This window comes from Aquila chrysaetos, chromosome 6 (genome assembly GCF_900496995.4).
Source record: "Aquila chrysaetos chrysaetos chromosome 6, bAquChr1.4, whole genome shotgun sequence".
Lineage (NCBI taxonomy): Eukaryota > Metazoa > Chordata > Aves > Accipitriformes > Accipitridae > Aquila > Aquila chrysaetos.
Window position 1 is genome coordinate 26,015,451 of NC_044009.1, and position 26,678 is coordinate 26,042,128.

The 26,678-nt window shown below is 35.7% G+C and overlaps 1 protein-coding gene across 2 annotated transcripts; it reads right to left on the reverse strand.

Moving 5' to 3' along the window:
• Window positions 1-793: 793 nt before the first annotated feature.
• On the reverse strand, window positions 794-26,525 carry DNAJC10 (DnaJ heat shock protein family (Hsp40) member C10). 2 transcript variants are annotated; one of them, XM_030017544.1, is made up of 23 exons: window positions 26,454-26,525; window positions 25,397-25,758; window positions 23,559-23,724; window positions 21,718-21,768; window positions 20,239-20,321; window positions 19,910-20,041; window positions 18,982-19,075; window positions 18,687-18,764; window positions 17,392-17,435; window positions 16,881-17,021; window positions 15,407-15,496; window positions 14,510-14,623; window positions 13,610-13,724; window positions 11,690-11,817; window positions 11,298-11,414; window positions 9,933-10,034; window positions 8,731-8,886; window positions 7,238-7,371; window positions 5,663-5,716; window positions 5,123-5,270; window positions 4,550-4,669; window positions 3,394-3,510; window positions 794-2,820 (listed from the first exon to the last, which is right to left on the reverse strand). In XM_030017544.1, exons 2-23 carry the CDS (start codon window positions 25,595-25,597, stop codon window positions 2,809-2,811), a joined length of 2,397 nt encoding a protein of 798 aa, XP_029873404.1. In that variant the 5' UTR covers window positions 25,598-25,758; window positions 26,454-26,525; the 3' UTR covers window positions 794-2,808. The 2 variants fall into 2 exon arrangements, with proteins under 2 accessions (XP_029873404.1, XP_029873405.1); XM_030017545.2 differs by lacking the exon at window positions 26,454-26,525 and adding an exon at window positions 26,051-26,161.
• Window positions 26,526-26,678: the final 153 nt, after the last annotated feature.

A 26,678-nucleotide genomic window follows, 5' to 3' on the forward strand; every position in this document is an offset into this window, starting at 1 on the left:
TAGAACATTATTTACAATCGGAGCATTCATTTGTGTACTGTCTTGGATTAATCTTCCACTTGGTTTATTGCTTGAATATGTGACTTTGAAGGTTTTTATTTTAAAACACGAAATGAACTTTAAGTATCAAAACAGTTACTTAAATATGACTATAACTTGTTTTGAACTGTTTGGCATTGGGGTTGGGGGAGTATATTCCAAAATATTTGTTGAGCAGTACAATTCTTCATTGCATTTAGAGAAGATTTTTGATTATTCTGGGTGGTCTTTGTGGTTTGGTGGTGGGGTGTGGGGTTCATTTGTTTTATAATTTGATTTCTGAAGAATGAGGCAATGCTGACACCTCCATGATTCTACAGGAGAAAATTGAGGGAGCTGGCTACTTCAGGATGTTCTTAAAAAAAATAGTGCGGCTCCAGAAGTGTCTTGAATAACCAGTTTAAACCTTTGATTAGTAAAAGTTGGATCATGTAATTATGTGAATTTGTCCTTAGAGAATGTTGGAGATAGAACTTAAATATAAAAGGTTTTATTTATTTATTTATATGGCTAGCAATAAAGGCAAGACTTTATTACTTGCTGCATTTCCCTTAAGCTGCTTATTGAGAACTGTCAGAAAGGGCAGCTGGCAAAAAACCCCCATGGAAACTTGGAAAAACTTCTTAGAAACCTGTATCATCTACAGCACGCTCTCTTTCTGTTCTGCACCTCACTTTTTATCCGTACACATCCATTTAGTTTTTAGCTTAGAAATTTAAAAAATTGGATGCAAAGAGAATATAATGATACAGAATTAAATCTTAAAAATGAACTTTATTGATATTTAAACTAAATCATGTTTGTCACAGCCTAAATGAGTTTCAAATCCGGTAGCCCTGACAAAAGTCAGTGTAATGAGGATAGTAGTGTTGTCTTTTCATAGTAGTTATCTATATGCTTCAAGTGACTAAACCAGAAGGAAGTGACAAAGTAACTTTACAAAAAGCTGAAGTATTAATAGAGCCATAGTAAAGCCAGAAAGTTCTTCTGTTACCATGATCTTAGGGAGGAGACTACTGTGAAGCACTTTTTTTTTTTTTTTGTCCTACTAGTCTGTTCCTGTTAACAGAAATAAGAGAGAAACTGTACATTAACAGGAATAAAGAATAAACTGTACAAATACCTACGGTCAGTTATTTTGGATTAGATTTTTAACAGTAGGATCCTTGAGCATGTAACCATGACCTCATTCTCCAGGAAGAAGGTAGGAGGTGGGAACTGAAGTTAGTTAAACATACATGCAAAAACTGACCAAAACAGAGTTTGTATTAAAGTCACAAAATACCAAAATTTTCACTTTTTTTTTTACTGTGATTGAGTTTGAAGTTTGCTTTGGGAAGGTCTATTTTATTAAAAAATAGATGCAATACATTCTCTTCTTTCTCAGATTAATACACCGCAAAACCACAAAGCAATAGAGGCAACCCTGAACATAGGGGAAGAAGCATTTGAATGTCTCAAAGTTACTACAATCTCTTCCTTTTATTTCTTTCTGCCTTCTTTATAAAATAAATTACTCGTAGATAACAACCTATTTACAAATTTATAATACTATGCTACAGTGACTAGTCATGCTAAATCTAAATACATGGAAAGCAGGGAAAAAAGTCAATCTGACAAGTTCTCAGCAGCATTTTATTGAAAACATGAAACATTTCAATGTTGAACTCCTAAATGCAGCAGACATTTTGTCGTCTTCTGTAAATTTTTTTGTCTAGTGAGAAGCTATGAAAAATATTACCATTAAGAGTGGAAGTTCTATTAAGATGTATGAGGAGACATTGCAATGTACAGTGTTCATTATTAAATTAAAAAAGGCACTTCCTATCCTGCTTGCCTAAAGATTATATAAAAAAACCAAACAAAACACCCAAAATGTCTGCAGAGAAAGGAAGAGTGGTAATACCAAAAGAGGTTAAGTATGTCCACAGAATACATTCATATTTAAAGAGACAATAATAAAGTTATGACCTAATAACTTAAGCAGATGCTTCTATGGCATAACTTAAATTTTGAAAGTCAATGAAACACTGAGTTTGAAGTCCTTGGTTTTTTGTTGGTTTTTTTTTTTTTTTTTTTTTTTTTTTTTAAAAAAAAAAAAAAAAAGACAAAACCCAGACAAAACAACTAAAGAAGCTCTTCAAAGTTCTGTTCATCTGGGCACCACCACCAGTGCCACAATATAGTAATCCATACAAGGGCAGGAGCAATGTAATTCAAGAAACCTATCCTGCCACCAGTTCTTGATTTTTTTTCTTAACAATTGACTAGACAATAATGCAACCCCAAAGCAAAATGAGTAATCATCAGGTAAAACTGTTTGTCTTTCAAATAGACAATGCCTCATTGTGTTTCTGCATTGCAGAGTGGTTTGAGTGCATATTCAGCCACAGGCTGAGTGCCACATTCAAAAAGTGTTTGAAAAGAGACGGAAAAATATAAGGAACCAGTAAATGGGTAGGCAAAAGTGATAGAAGTCCACATTTCTGGTCAATTCCAATGTTTGACTAGGAAGAAGGTAGTTGGTATATCAGAAAAGGGATATGCAGAATTCATTTGCAGAAACATTGAATGCTTCCACCAAAACCAAAATGCTTTCATCTCCCCACAGTTTAACAGAATTCATACAGTCGCATATGCCCATGAACTCAAACTAGTTTTCATCTCTCTTGTCCTGTCATGAATGTAATCAGCCTTATATTTTCCTCATGATGTCTTCTATATTCACAGCTTCAGAATATTTTTAATTGTGTTTACCTCCAGTACCACTTAGAGTTCATCCTGGTGACAAGAAAATAAACAATTAAGTTATTCTGAAAGTACAGCTAAAAATCAAGATTATTGGGTTTTTTTTTTTTCTGTGATTTTAAATTTCAACTGGACATGTTTGTTAAATAGAATTCAGGGTACTTCTTAACAGGTGTATATTAATATCTTCTTTCTAAGTTAAAATGTCAATCCCAGTCTTGCACTAATCAGCCTCTGTAATTTGGCGCCAGCTTGCTAAATCTAGTCTAAGGATTATACTTAAGGATACGGTGCATCTCAACCATTTAACGCAGCTGTCCTGTGGACATGGGCGTGTCCCATCGATATCTATGAATTCTGCTAAGTCTTGCCATAACTGACATTGCAACTGCAGTATTCTCTGCTACATCTGTAGACATGGAGAACTGAGTTTGAATAAATAATAGTAACCAAAACAAGACTGGGAGTAAAATGTACCTGGTACTATTTGAAGATACAGGATTTAATACTTCACAGACAAAGAGCAAATACTAACATCATTTTAAACAGCTATTATTTCCAACAATATAACTCTTCTGCAGAAGGCCCCACAGTAAGTATTCTTACCTTATTTCTAGATTTTTTTCTTTTTCCTTTATTTTGAATTGCTTCTAATTTTTCATTCAACAGGTCAGCAATACCTTTTGCATCTCTGCTGTCTATGTATTCCCCAAGAACATTTTTCTTAAAAAAAAAAAATAAAAAAAAAAATATTGTGTAACATGTTACCCATGCTCTACACTGAATAGAAAATCTGCTTACTTTCAGATAAAATTCAAGGGAAATGCAGGGAGAAAGACAATATTTTTGTCTCCGTTTAAACAATGCTAATTGTCTTTACAGTAAGAACCACTCAGCTGCTAGTTTTCAAAACTACACAAGTTTTGAACTACACAAATCTTATCCTGATCCTTAAAGAAACCTGAAACAGTTATCTTCTCACATTTATTCCGCTAAGTATTTAATGTAGAACTTCCCATAAGAGATTCAATTAAAAGAAAAGTATAATTAAAAGAATTGGCTTAACTATCAGAATGCATTGAGTACTTTCTCTTCAACATTAATACATTTAAAAAGATGACTGTAATATTCTTGAAATGTAATAGTTTTACAAGAATAAAGGCAATTTCCTAGACGTATGTGGATACTTTCAATTTTTTAATTTATTACTACTAATCTGTTAGTAGGAAGTATTGATCTCAGAGAGTCACATTGATAATTAATATGGTTTGATAAGGGTTGTTTTTGAGACAGAACACAACTAAATATTTTTTATCAATTTTCTCTCTTAAAATACACTCAAAATTATAATGAAATGCTATGATTACATTAAAAGAATATTTCTCCTTAGCCAAAATGAAGTTGTCCACATTCATTTAGAGAGACTTTGCCTGCTTTTGGTAGCTGGTGGTAGAATTGGTAAAGGTCGAAAAACACTTTGTCACATGAGACCCCTGCAAAATTAAACCCTGGCTCTGGTTAAGCCCACATTTTAGTTACTGTTCTACTAATTTACAATTCATTATTTTTCAATAACACATTATTACTGTATCATTGTCCTATTATTTTAAGTATTACTGAAATTGTTTATTACTGTATCTCCAGAATATCTAAATAATGCACTTTAATACATTATAGAAGTAGTCTCTTAAGTCTTAATGTGAAATGAAATACATCTACTAACAGTACCCACTCACCAGTTTACACAAAGGAGACACTTTACCTTTGTTCCTTGGTAGGGGTAAAACTTAACAGTAGGGTAGGCTCTGATATCAGCAGTTTGACAGGTCTGAGCATACGCCTGACAGTCTACTTTTCCAGCTTTTACTTTTCCTTTAACAGTCTAAAAAGAAATGTTTATTAGAAACAAACTTCAAGTTCCCTTGGGTGACTGTAAGCAAATAACTTGAATAAGCCAGCAGTGCAGCTAAAAGTAAACGAAAAATGTGGCTCAAATCTTTTAAATATCTCAGAGTGGTTGCTTGCTTCTGTTAACCTTGTATCAGAAGTCACAACATGTTCAGCGGAGCACTTCTGCTTGAATTCAGGGCAAGCACATCACAGTTCCAAAGGTCACCCCATCATAAGCTGAAATCTGCCTCAGAAGAGGGTCTGTGTGTGTGTCTGTGCAAGAGACAATACCCACTGGCAAGTGGGACCTAAAACTGGGGACTTTCACTGAGGAGGCTTATTGAGGGTATGCGATTTTTGGATGATTGCTAAGAAATAAAGTGCTGATTAATTATATTTTAACCATTACGAGTACAACAATCTGCTAATACAGTTAAAAACCTACCCTTGCAAGGATCTCAAATTCAGGAGCAAAATTTTGGCAAGGTCCACACCAAGGAGCATAAAAATCAATGACCCAGTGATCTTTTCCATTCAGAACTTTTTCTGTGAAACTCTGAGGAGTCAGGTCTATAGACAGTTGTGGTAAATATCTGTGGAAAGGAAGAATAACAGTCATAATCCATTCAAAACTTTAAACATATCCAAATTCCATTTAAGCATAAGAAAAATTTCTGAAATTAAGAATATTAGTAGTCTGGAAATCTCTACTTTACACTTTGTACTATAAGAGAATCCCTTTTTAAAGTGGTAGACAAAATAGTAATATGGTCTTCAGAAAATGGGTGGACAGCAAGGAGTATGCTATTTCTCCGCAATTTAAAAGCTTAAGTTAAAAGATGTGGGAACTTTAGCATCTTAAAGTAAGCAATACATATATCTGAGTGTTTCTAATTCTTGATTTACATAGCATTTAAATATTAATTTCTCCTAGCAAGCAAACTATGCAAGCAGCTTGTGAACAAAGTTTAATGCAGTAACTTACCCCAGTGCCCAGCCTCTCAGTGAATATGAATCTCTGTGCCATCCATTGTAGCTACTATAAAAAGATTAAAAAGAAAACAAAAATCCAGTTGCACAGTAGTTTGAATTACGTTCGAAAAAAACACTCTGTAGAATGGAGATGATGAAATAATGAACTTATATGCATATGTTATAGGATATATTTCTACCTTAGTTTCAAATCTGTCTCGTTAATACAATTCAAAGATACAGAATTAAGGACTAGAAGATGAAGAGAAGAAAATTCTATGTCAAGAGAGTAAGAAACTTGGTTTGGAGCACATAAGCTTTGATAGCTAGAACTACTTTGAATGAAGGATCTTTGGTAATAACTCCAGATAAAATTGCAGCCTCTAAGAAACCTGAGAATTACATTGAAATTCCTTAATATATTTTCTAATTGATGTTCATTCATTACACTAAAACAACTATTAGTTATATACATTTCCCTCAATTTGACAGTAGAAAAGCCAGGCAAACTGGTTACTTGGACAAGGATTTATTATTTGGACTTCCAGGGCATTGCTTAATTTTGAAATTCTAGTGACAGGTTAGAAAAAAAGATTAATTCAGGATTCATATCCACTAACTTACAACTTTATAACAAAGTATTTTTCAACAGTTACCTCGTCAAAATCTGCCTTGATAGTTTTTGGTGATCTTTATTTTAAAAGATAAATTTCCATATTTTTGCAGGAAATAGCTATCTCGTGATTAGGAATTTGGTGCTTAACAGTCATATTCACCAACTTAGTTGTTTTCAACAAGAAAAAAATCCTGATTTTAAGAGAAACTTTTATCTAGAAGAACTGAATAAAGGCAAGCAGTCCAATGATGAAAGCTACTGAAGTCTGCTATTATGCCCTATGATGAAGAGGCATTACAATTTATTATCTGCCAGCATTTCATAGAACTTTCCAATTTGTAAAATAATGAAGAAACATATTTGCTATTTCAGATGGTTATCTATCTTTAAATATGCATGTGCTTCCTGAAATGCCTGGATCTTCAAACAGTACTGTGAAATGGAGGGGACAGGCTGTTTGGTTTTGGCCAGATTTTATTTCCCATAGAATTTTGTTGTTGTTGTTGTTAATGATTAATGTTTCCACACTAATGATACAATGAATGGGATGATTAGATACACGATGGACAATTTTTGCAACGGTGCTAACAAGCTGTTGGCAGGGAGGATGATCAGATGGCTATATCACTTTGTTCTCTAAAGGTAGAGCTGCAATCAATTAGGCCTAGTAGTATTTTTATATTGCATAATTTAAATAATCTACTTTAACAGGCAATTAAAGTTAGAAATCTGGCAATCAAGAACAAGAAATAAAAATTGAGATTTCTGAGGCAGGCTAAGTTCAAATTACTGAGATGAAATGGGAAAATAAAATGACACTTGTTTGAAGTAACAAAGTCAATAACATCTAAACAGTAATATTGTAACGGCCTATTTTAAGAGCTGTGATGAACCTTTTCTACAGAACAGAAGATGTATATTCATCTTCTTCCACATCATCTAACATTTCCCCAAATGAAGTAAACTACTTACTAATAATGATGAGCTGTGTTTGATTTTTGAGGGAAGAGTCTTATTTCAGGATATCCCCGAACACTTTCTTGGTGACAGAAAGAATAATATTTTTGACAATCCACACTGCCTACACTGATTAATCCATTTAGCATCTGAAAAAAGAAGAAAACCTACAATCAAATATGCTAATCAACAGTACTACAATTTCAGTAATACTTCAGGTTTTAAGTCTTAATCACTTAGTTGGGGAAAAAAGCCCAACAAAACAAACCAAGATTATCACAAGGCTTTCTTCTTTCCTGTAAATGGGTCACTGGTATCTAATGGGAGCCAGCCACCCAGGTGCATTCCAATCATGCACATATATTTTAGTATAAGCTGCCTGCACATGGCTCATGAGGCACCTACCTTGCCTCAAAGGTACATACGAGTGTGATTATTTACTATAAGGACTACCATATTACCATGTTTCATACCATAGGCTCAGTAATTACGACAGATCCTGGTGCAGTGCAGATGTGCTATCGGTTGCACAGTTGGCCTGTGTCTTGAACACGCTGTATTTGTTGCAAAGGCCCAAACCACTGGGCATGGGTAAGGGAAGCTGATGATTACTGAACTTGTACTATAAAGCTACTAATACTTCACAGACATTTGACCAGAATATAGAACTCCTAGTCTAGGTGAGTTCTAAATGTCTGAAAGTCAGTCATGGACTTGTTTCCAAAGCCCTATTTTTTTTTGCCCAAAGTTTCTAGTTCAAATTCCTGGAAACGTGTCCAGGAAAACCCAGATGGTTGGTTGTAAAGTAATATTACCTTTGCAAATGAGAGAACGCTGTAGAGACCTTGCAAAACAAAACCACCCTCCCCAGTCCCAGCAATTCCATATTGAAATATGTGTAATTCAGCTAACTGACAATCAGCCTTAAAATGTATGGTATTTAACATTTATTTACTTTCAGTGAAGAAAACAAGATCTCAGAAAAAGTCTTCCTAATATAGGAAATAATTAAGATGGATAAGACTGAATTCCTTTAATCTGAAATTCAAGTCAGAGGTTTCCCCAAAGTCTAAGTGCTATCTTAAAGATGAGTAATGATCATAAAGAATACTGAGAATAAAGTTCAAATTATTTCAACCAATTCTTATCCAATTTATGGATAATTTTTTTTTCATATTTTGTTTTAAACAAATGCAGAGCTGTTTTCTATATAAAGCACTAAGCATCAAGGAAAGTTAGTTACTCTAAAGTTTCTTAAATCTTAGAAAACACTTGTATCAACAGGAAAAACTGGATTACAGTATCAATGTACTGAACCTTTTAAAAAAACAGAGAAAAACTTTGCATTTGAAACAATATAAAACTGTCAGGTAGCAATTCCCTGTTTTATCTCCAGTATCAATCACTAGACTTTCTCAGTCAACAAATCTCTAAGATAGCAGTTGTACCACCTCAATAATTCCACAGAAGAGGACACAAAAGCAGAAAAATGTTTAAGTGTCATTTACCCTGGCCATTTTTTTCCATTCTGGCATTAAAGCCTGACAAGGTCCACACCATGGAGCATAGAAGTCAACCATCCAGATTTCCTCTCGTTTTCTTCTCTGAACTAATTCAACAAATGTCTCTGGTGTTAGGGAGAGCACCGATGGATTCCTAAGATCCTAAGATAAAAGACAGTTTATAGACACATACTCTGCAACAGTAAGTTATCCCATATCTAGTACCACCACATACAAACAGACCGTACCAAATTCTGCGAATGTCCCTCTTTTAGTGAAATTTGCTTGCTGCTGTGGCAGGGAAGACTCCACACCACTGAAAGGCATGGAAGCATCAAAAGTCATCCTTTCAACCAAACAATCATATGCCTGATTTGCTGAGAAAAGCTATCAAAAAATACAGCTAGGCTGCAAAAGGGAGGTTTTCTGCCTCTTCTCCATAAAGGGAGGCAAAAGGCAAGAAATTCAGCTTACCTGGCAAGAACAGGCATTATGACACTCAGCCATGCTATTTAGGCTGGGATGCAGAAGAATACATATGGTGCATTAGGGGCCTCTGAATATCAACTGAAAAAGACTGATCTCCACCTGTTCCTGCCTGTGTGCTCTTACACTTGCTTTTTCTGGGCTACCTAGTGAGAATGAACAGTCTGTATAGCCTGCAAATCTAGCAGTGAGAACCTGAATGCTGGAGGAAAGATAGGTGCCAGAACTCTGGCAGCAACAATGATGAGTACCAATGATTTGCAGTTCTGTGAGTTAAGAAAGTTCAAGAAACAGCTGAGAAGCGTGGAGGGCAGCAAGCTAACTGACAAAAACGTGAACCTCCTCCTATGTCAAGGTGTGTACGTCAGGCATTTTCACCTTAATATTACATCACTTCATACTTGTAATTCCTTTATCCTCTGTCTGAGATAGATAGATAGAAATCATTACTATTACTTTGCAGATTGGAAGGTATCTTAAGTTATTTGCTAGTGATCTCAAAGAAATTACTTCACAGAATAGGGAAATTAATCCATTAGGTGTCAAGTCCCAGACTTACAGTTGCTGGATCACTTTTCTTGCTCAAGGTTTTTTCACTCTTTATCTTACTAGTCTAATTAATAAAATAAAAAATAAAAATCTTAGAATCTTTCAAGTAAAGGCACGTTTGTGGATGAGCTGCCTACAGACCATGACTGCAACAAGGATTATGATTTACATACCTCTATAAACTCCAAGATCTGCTCAGCGGAGTGATGTCCTTCATATTCATGAACATCAGACTGATTGAACACAACTGTTGTTGGATAAGCTCGAATGTTATGCTAACAAAACAGACAATAAGAAATTGCAAGGAATTATTAGGTTTCTTGTACTTTCCTTCAACTTCTGTTGGTATTGGTGGCTCACAACTGCTAGTCTATCCAGTTTGTACAGTACAACTGCTCAGACTTACATGTAGATGGGAGTTTGAAACCATTACAAATCAGTACAGAAAAGATGCCAATTGTATTCAGAGATGGCATAGTTTGTTCTGAATTTAAAAACCAGCCAGTAGTTCTTTTACAATGCTCCACAAATACAGGAATTAATCCATGGGCCTTCTAAGCCTTAACTTTAAAGCTATTCCCAGTCTCCAGGTGGAAATGCTTGTACTGTATGACTAACTGTATTGTTTACTATTGAACACAGATGCTTCCATGACTTGAATTCTTCAGTGTGTAAACACATCTAAATAAAACTTTAAAAAGATTGTCCTTTTTTGCTCATTTTTCATGTGTTTTAAGACATTCACATTTTAAAGATAAATACATTCTAACATAAAAAGCTCTTGTGAACAATAAAATGTGCAGGTGCAGGAAAGCTGTCAAAATGTAGTATTTTCTGGGATTCAGGAAAAGTAATGTCAATAATTTCTACCATGATAAATTCATTGAAGCAGAAGTTAAAGCAAATTTAAACATGGAAAATTGGTCAAAATTAAAAAAAATAAAATTTCCTGCCATTACTATATCTTTAAATAAGTGTAAACTGGTAAGTAATAAACTTTCTTTTAATTTGAAATAGATCCTGTACTTCTTAAGTGCTACAAAACAAAAAGCACAGTCAGTTAGGGTGAATTGAATTAGAAGTGGGTTTGCAGACATCTTCAAAAGGTGTTATATCAATATAAAACTTGTATTTTTAAATGTTTTACTGTTTTTTATCCTCCTAGGTGAAGGACAAAAAGAATGTATGTATGTATTTACATACACATTAGAAAAAAATTTCTGGCTCTGCTTTAATTCTTTTTTTCTCTTAAAACCCCCAGGAATTATTAAATTCTGATACTTCCAGAGTCTTCCACTAACACTACGAAATCAGAGAAAAATGTGACCTGTATTTTGCATTAATATATTATCTGTAGTGGTTACATAGCTTGCTCCTTTGAAAAAAAATGATATATGTGTCATTTTCGGTTTACTACCCTTTACGAAAGTAATATTAAAGAACAAGCATTGTCTGCCCCCCTCCGTAGAAGAAAATAATATTCTTTGAAAGGATTGGTTTGGGTTTTTTTTATTTTATTTTTAGTTCCTGCAGCTTACCATGTTGCAAAGCCCTTCATGGACAGTACAGTCTAGTGTTCCAAATTTAAGCTGACCATAAAGATGTTTTGATGCTTTTCTCAGCTCTGGTAACAAAGCTCGACAAGGAGGACACCACTAGAAAAAAAAAAATGCAAGTAAGTGCAATTGCTTTCCCAGCCATTGGCTCTCAGAAGAATGGAAGCTGTTTGAGATTAATGATACACTGCTTTGACAACAGACTCCACTCAATATGAAACCCACACAGTCTAGGAACTAGTGCTGCCAAGGAATGGGAACTTACAATACCGTCTCATGATGCTGAAGGACACTTTCAAGATACTGCTAGTATTTTGTTACATAGTTACATAACAAATTTTAGAAGAAAGGAAATGTAGATATTAAATATTTACCGGTGCAAAGAAATCCACAAGCCATGGTTCCTTCTCTTTGTCAGGAAAATTCTGAGGTCCCAGTGTGATAACATGAGAGTTGACACTTTCTTTGGCAAATGCAACAATGTCATATAAGATCTTCTTTCCTTCAAAGAACAATGTAGAAAGAAAACTTTATTTTTCCCTGTGAGAGATCTCATTAAAAAACTCAGTGACAGCAACAGGAGTCCTTCAGTTCTCTGGACTGATCTTTAAACATGGCCTGATTAGATAAATTAAACAGGTACTGACTTGCTTTTTCTCAGGAAGATCATGTTAAACTGTCCAGACCTACATAGGTAAGACATGCTTTAGGTGACAGTTGATATTTGGCTAAATATTAAACTGGATATTTACCCAATATTAGCCAAATAAATGTTTTATCCAAGACAAAACATGTTTTTGTCAAACAAAATGACTGTTTTTTTGTGACTGGACTGTTGGCTGTTTTACCATCTTACTAGTGTTTGTTGGAATTAAAAAGTTACTATTCTAGATACACTTGCCTTGGCAAAGGTATTGACACAGTAAAGACTTCAAGCAGAAGAAATTATATCAATAAATCACAGCCTTTTAGGTGTAACTGAAGTTCCTGCTGACACAGCTCTAGTGGGCAAAGATCAAGTCTCTTCATACCCTTCATGTACATATTTGTTAGCAGAAATGAGAGTTTGTGTCTTGAACCGAGACTAAGAACTTCAGGATAATTAAATCTGAAGTCACTGCACAATTACTTACTAAGATTTATTACTGTTCTTAGATTTTAAACTCTTGAAGCCCTTCAACATAGCATACAAAAAAAGCCTGATTCTTTCAAGTATTATATTGTTATAAACATATAAAAATATAATAAATATAATGGAGTGAGATGACTGTTCTCAAACGTTCCAGATATCATTTTGTACATAGTAAACCAAACCATTCAGAAAAGAATGTATGTACTGTAGTCCAATGTATTTCTCTTACACTATTTGTAATCTATGCCATTAGAAAAAGATCTAAGAATGTTGTATGTATATGACCCTTTCTTAGCTTCTCTGCAGGAGTGGAAATTGCAAGGAGTATATAAGGCTTTTCCCAGCAGCAATCATTAGATGTATGGGATCATCTTTCCCCCTTAGATACAACTAATCTTTACTAAGTGGTCAAAAACTTTTCTCTTTGCTTCTTTATTACAGTATTGAGGTTCTGACTTAATTCTAGCAAGCTGTTTCTAATACTTCAGAAGCTGAAAAATGAGAACTTCATCTTGCATAATTGCCTTGTGCTGCATTCTGGATGAAGCTGCACCTATTGCTGGAAGCTACAGTCTTGCTTCAGGCTCCATTCTTCAATTTTGAATCCTTTCAGTGGCACACAGTAACATAGTTCCAACATTTCCTGGAAGGAAACTGCTACTTCGGAAATGAAAGTAAGTGGTAAAAGTCTCAATATAGATTTTCTTGGATGGAAGTCAACGAAACATGGAATTAGTTTTAGTGCAGTGACACATGAAATCAAATTCAAGTTTCTCAAGTTGGCAGCACTGTGTAAGTAGCATGTTAAGCCTCTATGAAGGGTGTGCCTTACAGCATTCTTTGGTTATCCTACCCAAAGCAGAAGCTGTCCTGATCAGCTTCAGAGATTTCATTTGAATGTAATTATGTAAATGACATTGAAATAGACAGGATAGTAAAGACAAAATACATCTCTTGGCATCTGTTGACTGCTTACCCAGGAAAAAAAGAAAAAAACCAGAGGAAATTATAAGTTTGTGCAAGGCTACAGTAAGGTCAGAGGAAAAAAAGCAAATATTACAACTATGAAACTCTTCTTTGGGAAAACAAATGCAATTTGCCAAAGATAGTGTCATCTCAAAGTGATTATGTAATGATTTAAACTTGCCAAAGTTTCCCTTACCATGATGAATTTCATAATCTCCAGTTCCTTTTCCTTTGAAGACTGCTAAACAAGGCTGATAGACATATAGTTTGTTGCAGATGCTTGGTGAGGAAAGACAGTCAAACTTGCCAACCTATTTAACAGACAGTGGCATTTTAATATAAGGCATCCTAATTTATATAGATTAACATATTTTGAAAGGCAGTAAGAGTTAGGAAAAGAAGGTAAAAATATGGAAAAGTAGTAACCTTTTTATAAACAACAGAGGTCTTAAGACAAACTATGATGTTCGAGTGAACATCAGGAGGAAAACTAATAGCACGGCGATATTAGGTTGCTTGTTAATTTTCAAGTTAAAGGCCAAAATGGGGAATAAACCTTAAAGAATCCTCTTCTTTTTTCTCTCCAAATAAAATAGCAGGGAAGAAAAAAGACAGCTAAAATAAACATGACATTCAAATTCTTCTAGTCAATGCAAGTTTTTTTAACATATCGTGTAGAATAACACAATCCATATGTCTTCAATATAAAGTTTGAATTTGGTTTCTTTTTATTAAGACAATTTTTGAGACAATTATAGGATTTTCTGAATAATTAAAATACAGTTTCACATACATCAATTTGATGTTGAAGTGTAAACTTTTAATTGTTAACTGAATGGGATCTGCAGCAACATTTCCCATGACAGAGCAGATTTAAAAGATAATCTTTCCTCACTACTTTTAAATTATTCAAACTGTATGGGAAACTTAATTGCTTGCTTTAAATTTAAAAATTTACTACAGATCTACCATATGATAATATGTCTCTTTCAATACCAGAGGTGGCAGGTGGCAGTAACAGCTAATAATGAAAAACATACTGACTTGTTCTCTGAATGTAAATGGTATTTATCACTAGGTGAGTGAGCAGTCTTACCTGAATATGTTCATCTTTAAGTAAAAATTTAAGTTTCTTAAATTCCTGTACATTTGATTTATCACTCTCCCCAAACTGGAAGAAAAGCAGCCATCGGTGATGAGCCAGACGGTCCTTTAAACAAAGGAAAAAACCCCCAAAACCACAACAAAAACACAGACAAAAAAAAAATTATTCCAAACTTATACCAATTTGTAAATTCCTTTTATGCTTTATAAAGGCAAATGCCCAATTATTCATCTGATCTCTGAGTGACCTTCTCCACTCAAGAAATTATTTCATGTAGTCCTTCCACTAAACTTCCTTTTACTGCAGCGGAAGTGGGAAAGAGGAAAAAATCTGAAAACAAGCTGGCTACATGCTACCCTCTATACTTTTTGCTTCCATGTCCTCTTGTAGATCAAGCTTCTAAGTGCCACAACAAGCGTGAAAAGAGGTTTCCTCCTTTTTTTTCCTCTAAGACACAAGTAACTTTTATGACTTCTAATTTCAGTTCATACATAACTTATCATGGATTAAAGAGTATTATTTTCTTTCTTACATCACTGACGAAATACATTTAAAACAAAATTCTCTACAATGAAGTTGATTTAAAAAATAACTAGAAAGTTACAGTTGCAGAGTGAGGTGCAATGGCAATTTCTGTGGTTTTCTATCTTCCTATTAAGTACATCCCCCTCCCCCTTACTTCTTTTGTTTTGCTGAACAACAAAAGTAAACGTAGACAAACAATGTTAAAATGTTAAATAATTTTGGCTACAGAGAAAAAAAAGGTCATTTTCAGCTAAGTAAGTACTAGGTTGTTGTGTCAACAGGATTTGAAAAATTCTAAAAGTAACAATAAAAAATATAAAAATTTATTACTTAAAGAAATCTTAACACATTTTTTAAATTTACCTCTAATGATGCTGCAGAGATAATTTCAAAGTCTGGCAGATGCTGCATTACTTCCTGATATATTTCTCTGGCATCCAAGGAGTTAAGAAACTAGGAAGGAAAGTTAACTGTGTTTATTATAAGGAATTACAAACATCAACCTGATTGTTGATGATTAGTACTCAAAGCAACAGGGAAATTATTCTGATTTGTTCCTTTCCATCAACTGAAGAGTACAGTTAATAATATGTTATTTGATCAACTTCTTCATATATATAATGTCACAAACATCACTCTCTGAATACTGCTTTTTAACTTGTTTTCCTACAATATTAAACTCAAGATACAGTATTTTGTCAAAATGGAGGCTGAAAGTCTCAAATTCAAATTTCATGCCAAATTTTACAATCAAGTTTACAAGATTTCCAATCTAGTCTTACAGCCTTCCTTAACTGCACCATACAGATATTTAAGTTTCAGTAGTTTTTAATATTTATGAAGTAATATGCATCAGTAACTCAGAGTTGGTAAGTTACAAGGTTGAAAGTAGGTAGGTTACAAATTTAATTTCCTCCTTTTAAAGATACAGATACAGTAGTGACAATAAAGGAACAAGCCCTGCTTCAAACTAAGAATGTCTCCCATCAATTAAGGAAGTTAAAACTATCATGCAAATGTAGGAGGCGGTTGCAATATTACAATAGAGCTAAACAACATAATCTGTACCAACAGACATCATAGGAGTACTTCTATCACACATGTCAGCACTCCATTCAGAGTAGCATTTCTCAAACTTGTGATACCTAGGGCATATTCTTTCTGGAATAGAAATTGGGGGCACATGGCAAATCATAGAATCATTTAGGTTGGAAAAGATCTTTAAGGTCATCGAGTCCAACCGTAAACCTAGCATTGCCAAGTCCACCACTAAACCATGTCCTTAAGCACCCCTAAGTCACCTGCAGGGATGGTGACTCAACCACTTCCCTGGGCAGCCTGTTCCAGTGCTTAATAACCCTTTCGGTGAAGAAATCTTTCCTAATATCTAATCTACACCTACCCTGGTGCAACTTGAGGCTGTTTCCTCTTGTCCTGTCGCTTGTTACTTGGGAGAAGAGACTCCCAAGTTTGCCCAGGATAGCTGGGTGGCAGCTCTTGTGCCCGTCATGGAGCACATCCCACCCCTGGATTCCCACAGCTGCTCAGGAAGGCTCCTGAGGAGGTGGCTAGGCAGTGCTACAGGCTGCTGCTATTGCAGCATGCTCCTGTTCACTCTCCCCGCATACCAGCAAACTGGGGACCACCTCCAGGGATCATTGTCTTAGAAGCCAAGAGGGATATAAACTCATACCAGGGCATACAAACTTAGAAGAAAGAAGAAAAAAAGCATCTTTTCAGTTGGATATAATCAATCGGAAAATTATTTATACATTCCTTTGTCATTGTCATCACCTTATTTTATCTAAATACAAAACGGTTGAGAAACAACTCGTACCAAAACGCCTCCTTTCTCTTTGTTGTTGATGATGGTGGCTCCAGGTGGAAAGTATGCTGTAGTACTAGATGAGATATCTAAATTATCACAAAGCTCACCCTGGGTGCCACAGTCCATCCAGCCTACATTAACAAGACCTTCCTGTAAAAAAAAACCAACACAAAAATCAAAACCAAACACAAAACCAAAGAACAGTATTTTTTAATTTCAGGTTCAGAAATGCTTTTGAAAATCCCAACACAAACAATTATATACAACATTTAGAAAATGGAAGGAAACCATACTGGAATTCATTAGGTAATATTAATTCATATTTTATAAAATTCTTTAAAAATTTAATGTTATTCCAATAGCTACTAAGTTAAAAATATTTCACTCTTCTGAAAGTTAATGGGTGAAATCTTGGTTCCACTAAACTCAGTGAGAGTTTTAGCTACATGTTGATGCTTTCACTTCTGTTATTTTATTTTAAATATAACAGGTAATGCTTTCAAAGCGAAACGCTGCTTACCAACATGCCAGCTAGCTTAAGGCGTGTTTGGTAACTCAGGCAATCTGCAAAATAAAAATTATTTATTTACAAACATAAAATTTCAAATTATTAATGCACTAAACCTACTCTTGTTTAGAATTACCCCTTTCCTCCCCACAAAGGTGACCATTTCAAAAGGCACGCTTCCTGGGTATTCATTCAGTATTTCAGTGACTTTAAGTTGTAACATCTAGTAATCAGCACTTGATGGTTGTCTACTCTAAGTTAAAAATAACATGAATAACACTCTCTTGCTTCATCAACACAGAATTCTCATTTAAAAAATGTTAATATTTTATTTGCTATACTAAGACTGACCTCTAAAATTTCTCCTTAATCAATGTTTAAAAAACACCCAAAAGGTATCTACATACTGTCTTGGAATGAAATTTCAATGGAAATATCAATTTTCTGTGATTCAAATAATAACTCACTATAATAAATACATCATATGCTCTAATTACTCATCCAGACTTTGAATAGTTACCTTCTGATGCAGATTTTTTTTTTGAAATAAGAAGATACATCGACCTCACTTCAATTGGACCAAAATTGAAAACTTAATAAGGACTGCAACTTGAAACCAAGCTATTTACAAATGTAAATCCAAGACTGCAGCTCTGATTATTCAGTTCACAGAACAAAGGTCTCTTCCTAAGACCAGGAAAACTTTATTTGTCAAAGGTGTAGCGCATTTACTTAGTTCTACCAGCTAATCAAGGCAACTTTCTCATATACCATATCCAACACTGGTCCCAAGAAAGTCAGTGACAAGCAGCTACAAAAAATAATGCAAATCTAAACTCTGTCATGACATCAGTGCTAAGAGCCAATTACTATGTCCAAACCTAACTTAAGAGCAAATATTCAGCTAATTTTTGAGTATTGGTGGTTTAAAGGGGAGATACATCCTTTCTTCTACTCTGCTATCATGACAAGCTGGCATGCACCTATGCAATATCTGTCATTTGAGCTTGAGCTGGAAACTGAAGTTAGAGGCCTCTTCTATCAGTTCCCTTCCCTGAGGGCTTACACTTGAGTGCCTTTTAATGGCTCACATGACATTACAGAAGCACAATAGAATAATCTTTCTATTAATGTCCCCTTTCTTAAACTGCCTCTAAAATGGAGCTTACGTGACCCACAGTCCAAATACTGTTGTGATCTAAGATGTTTTAAAACCTTTTATTAGAAGCAAAAGGGATTATGCCACCATCAACAGAAGTACTTCTTTTTCCTGTTTGCCTTATTTGAAAAGTATTTAATACACCTACCCCCGCGTTCAGCACAGAAGGTGATCAGCCAACCAACACCAGAAGCAAATGAAGTTTCAATGGCATTAACAAAGTTTCCTAAGAGTGAAACAATTTGCATCAGTTTGTGACTAAACGTGACTATGAAACAAGGTTTTATATTTATAGTAACAAATTACAGTAAACTACTTTTAATCTCAAAAGACCCCCCCTTAGCAGCAGTTAACAGATTCAGTTGTATACATTGTTTCTGCCATATTTATACTGTAAAAGCAATTGCAGGAACAACACCCCAAGCAAAATATGTGAACATTACCTGCCCATAACTCAGTGACTGTGCTTGTAACATATTGCATGGCAAAGTTCTTTAAGCTCTCTTTTGACCTGTCTCCATAATATTTCACTGGTTGCTATAGAAGACAAAGAATAAAGTTTCTAAAATAATAAAAAATAATAATAATAATAAAACCACCCCCAAACCCACTGGTTCTTTTATAACAGTATTTATGCAACTGCAGGACACCACTCTCTCCCCCTTGCCCCTCCCACCCTTAGCTCTAATTGTTCTCTCTCTCCCATATTGGAATATTTGGAATTTAACTTTTATTTAAATTTTGTAAAATGATTTCTTTTCAAGTCCAGCAACACAAGGATAATGTAGTCTTAGAAACACCAACTCCCAATGATTGTATTTCTACTTAAATAAAAATTGCTTGCATCAATCCATTTAGTGTATTCACAATCTCTGCGTTCAACCTCTGAAATCTTATCATTGTCAAAACGTACCCAACCATTCAAGTGCAATTTGTACACCACTCTTGGCACCACTACTTGTGTGGAAGGAATTTCCAAGTTGCTTTAGGTACATGGTCATATCCTTTAGACTCAAAACCACAGACTATTCTTTGTATTTGAAAAGTCCATTGCAAGACTATAAGAGAAACTGTTCAAGTAGACTTGTTGCTTTGCTACAGCACCACTGCCGACAGTATCTTCCCAAACCAGAAGTGATATGTTGCATGGTAAAATGATTTAAAAAACTCACTGTATAAACCAGATATCTATTTTCAAAGTTAACTTTCTAAATTAATTTAACCAATGTGAAAGACAAGAAAAAGTAATTTATTAAAAGGAAGTAATATATTAAAAGCAAGACCTTCATATAAACACCTGTGATTCAACAAGTATTAAATACTTTTCCAGATTTCAGTCTTTCTAAAAACACTTGAAGTTTTATCACTCACCATTCCAGTTTTGAAAACATACAGACTGGGATAGCTGTTAATCCCTTTAATTCGACAAAGCATTCTATTATCTCCGCAGTTGACAGCTCCAATGCGTATTACTCCATCCATCTCCTTGGCAAACTCCCTCCACTAGAAAAAAGGAAAAAAAAAAAAAAAAAAAAAAGGTATTTTCCTATAAAGATATAATGAAAAATCAGCACATGTTTTATTCCTGGCAACTTGAATTGTAGTCTTTAGCTTCAGCTTCAGTGTAAAAATCCACTTCATTAAGTTTTATGCTGTTAAAAACAATTAACTTTCAGAGTTAATTTGCTTGTTATACATACCGTAGGTGCTAACTCGTGGCAGTGGGAGCATCGAGGAGAATAAAAATTCACAAACCACAGTTCTCCTGAGTTAACAGCAGCATCTAGATGGACAGAAGAAAATTCTAAGTAGTACACGTCTACAATGTAGTTATATCTAGAATGTACCTTTTTACTGTATTGTTTTCCCCACAAGCTGAATTAAATTATTTATATGTCAGACACAGTAACAGTAACTCAGACGGGATAAAGATTGCACCTAAGTTGCACATACGTGCTGTTGTAGGCAAGTGCACAAAAATAATATTTCAGAGAATATCAGCACTCTGACTTTCAACATCTGTTCTATTAATTAAGAATAAACATACTCTCTACAGATTAACCTAGCTGAAATGCGTGACAGTATAAGTCTGGTTACCTTAAAAACAAAATACAAGTGCTAAAAGATTTTTACCCACTAGAACTTTCCATTTCCTTATATCACTTTATGTATTTTCTGGGTTCCACCAGGCAATCTTTTTATGTAGAATCCCTGTCTAATAGGTGAAAATGCAATTTAAAAAATCTAAGTTAATATAATTACTAGAAAAGTCAAGGGAAACATAATTAAATACTTTTGCTTATAAAAGAAAACAACAGCAACAACGTATACACACACAGAGGTTATTAGCTTGAATTACATGGCTTTCAGTCTCTCCATTTTTGGACATAATTTTTATAGTGAATTTTCTAAATTATATTTGCCTATATTAAAATATCCTCACAACCAGACAACTAAGGGATGTGTAGATTCTGCTAATCAATTAACCAAAGCAAGGCCAGGTTCTTATGGAGAGCATCATGAGGTTCTGCTATTAGAACAGTTTACAAAACTGGTTCAGCATGTAGATCCAGTACGTACAAAGGAAACTGTACTCAAAATGCAGATGAAAAGTCGCACAAAATCCAATAGTTTTTCTCCCTAGTCTCTTTTAAACATCTTAGCTATAATTTTAAAAGAAAAAAACCTGGATGATATCCTCACTGAAAGTGTTATCTTTCCAGACCTTGTTTTACTTAGCTGTGTTTTTAGTATCTGGTATCACCTTCTAGTCTTGAACCTCTTGTGCAAGGTACAATTGACTGGATTTCACAGAAAACAATTAATAGAAATAAAATAGAAAATTTCTATCAAGTGCATTTTTAGAAAAGAGACCAAAAAATAGTAATGATAAATTAGGAGATACAAAATTTTAATTCAATAATTTCCTCTTAGAGATCTCACAAAGTATCTTTCAAACTTAATCTAAACTGTTTATTGATACTGATCTATTTGCTAACTAGCATTTACCAGGAAGTGTTAAGAGGCCTTTTTGTTTGTTTTCTCATCTGAAGATGATTTTCTGACAGTTTTTTGTATAGATATGTAACGGAAGTCTATAGAAACACAGCTCAGAACGTAAAAATTGTTACTTTCGGTTGCCATGTTGTCAAACAGATAGCTATTTATTTAAAACTTACCGAATTCTCCTCTATCCAATGTTATAATTTCAGGATCGTCATCATAAATACCTATTTAAAAAAACAACAATTGCTTTTTATTTTTGCCATCTTTAAAAGGAAGAAACAAACTATCATCTTATTCACAAGACAGAAAACAGAAGACAGTACACCTAAGTTGAAATAGTAAGCTGGCAAAGATAGTTTTTACAACAAAGCTATATTTGTTTAGTAATATGTAACCTTAGTTTAATCTCTTGCTAACTCCTGCACCCTCATGCTACAAAAGCCACCAACAGAACAGAACAGTTCTTTTGGTGTTTTAGTAGACCAGCCACCGAGTGAGCAGAGAACTTGAACTACCACTGCTATGGCAATATTAGAAATAACATCAACCAGTTGTCAGATTAAAATCCAGGAAGCTACAGCTCTCAGTGAGAGCGCTATATGTAATGTCTGGAAGCTTTCACTTCTTCTCTCAGCCTCTGGTTATCTAAACTATTTAGATCACAAAGGCGTTTCAGCCACAAGATTTTCCACTAACAGAATGTGTGAATGCTGTGGAATAAAGTGGACAGAATAAAGGTAAGTAAGACAGCTTTTCTAAAAAGCTAACCAGTCCTACCTAGAACATCACTACAAAACAGTCTACTACTTCAAGTACACAAGAAAGGCAGTGCGGAGATACCAAAAATACTATTAGACAGCATTATATTATGCTACTATGGCTACAGATCTTTTACAGTACCTAACATGGTGAGATGCCATTTCACCTGAGGTATACAAGGATTAAATGCAAATAAATAATGAGAGAAATTAATTTCTACAGGTGACAAGGTACTTTTTATATTACTGTCCATTTGTATATCATATATACATTATACATACACTCGTCCATACGTATATATAAAATATCTATTTTTATATATATATATACACACACACATATATATAAAACGTAAAAATATAAAAATCTCCAAACGACTGGTTAATACACATTCAAGGATATTGTTTCTCAATCAAGCAGTGCAACTTCAGGCAGATAAAATTTCTTAAATCTGTTTATCTGAAGAAGTTTTAGGATAATTTCCATATTTTCCTGTGATAGTTGCACCTCTGGTTTATTCAATTTCAATTTGCACAGACATTAGTTTTTAAAAGATTGGGACATATTAAATCAAACTACACCAGAAAAACTTTTTCTTTTGTATCAATCAAACCATGTTCCTCAGCTCCCTATTTTAGCTTACTCCTGTTACAGCAGCTCTGAGAATGGTTTATTCCAGCCTTTCCGTACAACTACCCAAAATTTGTTGAGACAAACATTAAATAACTTGTCACAAGATCATTTCAGGTATGATTCTGTTATTACTTTTTAAGTTTCTACTACATCTTTACTCATCTCTAATTGTGTAACTGCATATAAAATAGGCTTGACAGTGCAAAAATCTCTCAAAATCCAATTGAGAATACTTTATCTAAACAAAAAAGGTCTTCCTGCATTAAAGAGTTAAAAAGCATACTGATGAAACATAAACAATGGAATTTAAGTGGGAAAAAAAAAAAAAGCTTTGCACTTTAGAAAAAACCAAGAAGTTAGATGACCAATAAAAAGGAAAGCAGCAGGAACAAAAGGCTAGGTAAATATATTACTACATTTTTGGTATTTTTGGGTAGCCATTAACACAGTAAATAAAAGACTGGGTCAACAGAGAGAAAATGACAGCTACAGGAAAAGAATAGAGCAGGCAGAAATCGGGAGAGGATGCATGAGAAATGCATAAAAAGATCTGATATACATCTGAATATTGCATTTACTTGTGACTGTTTTAAGCAAATCGCAAGTATACATCATAACTTACCAAAATCATAGCGATAATAGTGCCAGCTTTCATAACGACCTCCTTGCTGCTGATCTTCAAGACCTTTCTCTCCGTACTTATCATACTTCTTCCGTAGATCTTCATCTTTAAGTACTTCATATGCTCTATTTATTTTCAAAAAATTTTCATGTGCATTTGGGTCATTCTATGTAAGGGAAACTATAATTAGTAAGTGATTAATAAACCATATTGTACATATAATGCTGAGAAAATATTCTTTGGAAATATTTTAAAATCCCTACTAAAGATGTCAGTTGTGATGGAAACAGACATTACACAATGATCTCCAAACAAACTACAGTAAAGTTTTCCTTTCCTGAAGCCAGATGCGTCTTCTTATTTTTTCATCCTCACTGAAGTACCAACTGAAATACAAAGCAAACTGGTAGGAGGCTGTAACATTCTCCAGTGATCCCTCTTCTTTCAACTTTTTCTCCAATGGAAGAAAAAAAAAATACTCAAGAATGAAGACTTACCGTTTCCTCTGCAATCTTTTCTACTCCCCTAAAATCCCCACTTGTCCAGTTTGAAAATCTCTGCTATAAAGCCAGATTCATCCTTTCTGATCTTACAGTATAGACAAAGGCCCCCTTTTTTATTTAAAAAGCATTCTGGTTCTAGGTAGCTTTGGAATTAGAACAGTGAAAAATCTCCAGACATATTTTGAACCCCAGTTTGGGTTCTGAGATGGTGCAGTATAAAGTTGGAGCAAAATCTGCAGCAGTCTCCCACCCTTTTAACTTCTGCTTACACGTTTCATTCAAAAGACACTTAAAGATTCTTGACTTATTTACCTAGATACACATGAAATGAATTACCATTACAGAATTTGTGTAATGGCTTCATCTTCTATCATCTTTAATGTTGAAAATAACTTGTTGAAAAATATTTAGTAGTATTTGCATACTTGGACACTACAGAATCTGACCCAAAATGTTATTATTTTGAAGGTATCAACACAGGGAAAACAAAACTTGCAGTTAATAGCTACAAGCTGGCATTTCTAACTTTGTTGAGATTCGCCTTTCTCTTTGAGCTTTGTCATGTTCAAATCCATCGTAAAACATTAGTGCCTCAGAGGCTTCAATGTATTCTGTGCAGGAGGGCCCTGAGCTCATATGGAACATTACTGTCTTCTGGGGCTCTGTGCAGGGGCAGTTGCACGTACAAAGATCCAAACCCTCCTATTTCCTGTGAATTTCTGATTATTTCAGGAAATCTTGAGGAAAAACTGATGATGTTTAAAGGTAAAAGTGATTTCTTTGTACTTTGAAAAATATGGTAGCACAGACTGAGCCGTTCCCAGTCTCTCTCTGGTTATTCTAGAGCTCCTTATTACCCTCCCTCGTTATGCCTTGGCGGTCCCAGAATTTCTGCTTTGTCCTATTCGATACTTGGAGATTGATGTCTCAGTACAGGCTGGTGGTGTTTGCTGTTTAGATGAGACTTCATGTTAGGGAAACATTAAGTTCCCCTAAGCTAAACAGAAAGAGACAAACTCACCAGTTTACCAACAAGGTAGTACGTACAGACAAGTTTTCTTCTATTTACAAAAATATAAAAGAGAATTAAATGATCTTGGCTCTTTTTTTCACCACAGCAATTTAATATGGCCCAAATTCAACACAGCCATGCATGACCAGTCTATCCCTTTTTGTAAATTTTCTCTGCAGAAAATCTGAGCTGAAGCATGTTACGAGGTGGTTATGTTACTTCACAAGAACAGAGAAACATTTTAGATAAATTAAAACCACTTTTTGTTTAAACATTAAGATCCATGAACTCAAGAACTTCGACCTGTTAAAGATGTAACTTACCTGGTTTTTATCAGGGTGCAACTTTAATGCCAGTTTTTTGAATGCCTGTCGTATTTCTCTACTACTTGCTTCTTTGGATACTCCAAGTAAACTATAGTAGTCCTGATCAGTGCACACAAGAACTATGACACATACTAAAATGAGCAATAAAGATCTTTTGAAGTATCTAATATAATCTCCTTTGGATACTAAGAACTCCATTATGAAGCTTTTAGAAAGTTTACAGGTTCTGATTCGAGGAGGCTTTGGGAAGACTCTCCAGTAAATCCACCAATGTTCAGAGATACAGCCGTATTTATGACAGAGCTCTTCAAAATGCTGGTTGTCCTACTTCATGTCACAAGTCTTGCAAAAGTTACAACCTATAAGAGGAGGGAGGAAAAAGCAATTAAGTACATTTTCCTTCTTATTCAATAAATACGTGTTAGTACAGAACCCGAAGGCCAGCTTGTGCAGACTGCACATGAAGATTAAGTTTCTTGATGGCTAATTGCCTGCTGTCTGAAGACCACGCGAGCGAGAGACCATCTCTTTATTATGTACATCGTGAATGAGGTAATCACGCAAAGCTCTACTGAGCGACACTAAATACCAGCCACTTAGATCGCATCAAAACAGCCAGTTTAGTAGGGCACACTTTTCCTTCAAACTTACTTTTGGTACCGCAGGGGGACATGCCTCCCGAAAGGACCCGGTAGCTTTGAGCCAGCCGCCGCTCCGGGGCGGAGGGCTGCCCGCCAAGGAGGCGGCGGACGCCCCTCGCAGGTAAAGCCGGGCAGAGCCGGCGGGCCGCCCGCGCTCGGCCCGGGGACCCGCGATCGGAGCCGCCGCGGCGGCGAGGGGGGCCGGCGGGACGCGGAGGTAACAGCCCCGCCAGGCCGGGGGGCGGCCGGGCTGCGGCGGGAGAAGGGGCGTGCGGCGACCGACTGCCGCCGCCGCCGCCGCCGCCGGGGCGGGGTTGCCGCGCGGTCCCCTCCCTTCCCCTCCCCTCTTCTCCTCTCCCCGCTGGCGCGGCCTCGGTGCCAGGCGAGCGCCGGGGAAGCGGCGCGGCGCTTACCGGGCTGCAGGGAGGGCAGCGGCGCCGGCCGGCGGCTCAGAGCGGCGGGGAGCCGGCGGAGGGAGCGGGCCGGGCGCGGGGCAGCATGGGACGGCGGCGCCTTCACCCCGGCGCCGGGCGGAAGGGCGGCCCGCGGCGGGATCCGGCTCTGGGCCGGAGGCGGGCGGGGCGGCTCCGGGGCTGACGTGGCCGCCGCGCCTGCCTCGGGCGGGGGGCTCGGCTCCT

What these genes read in the sequence shown, in the direction of transcription:
- DNAJC10 (XM_030017544.1), bottom strand. Translation starts at nt 25,597, where the DNA reads ATGGAGTTCTTAGTATCCAAAGGAGATTATATTAGATACTTCAAAAGA. An exon ending in AGATTATGAAATTCATCATG is followed by an intron (nt 11,818 to 13,609) that starts GTAAGGGAAACT and finishes TGTTCTTTGAAG; the next exon opens with GAAAGAAGATCTTATATGAC. An exon ending in ATGAAGGGCTTTGCAACATG is followed by an intron (nt 10,035 to 11,297) that starts GTAAGCTGCAGG and finishes CTGTTTTGTTAG; the next exon opens with CATAACATTCGAGCTTATCC.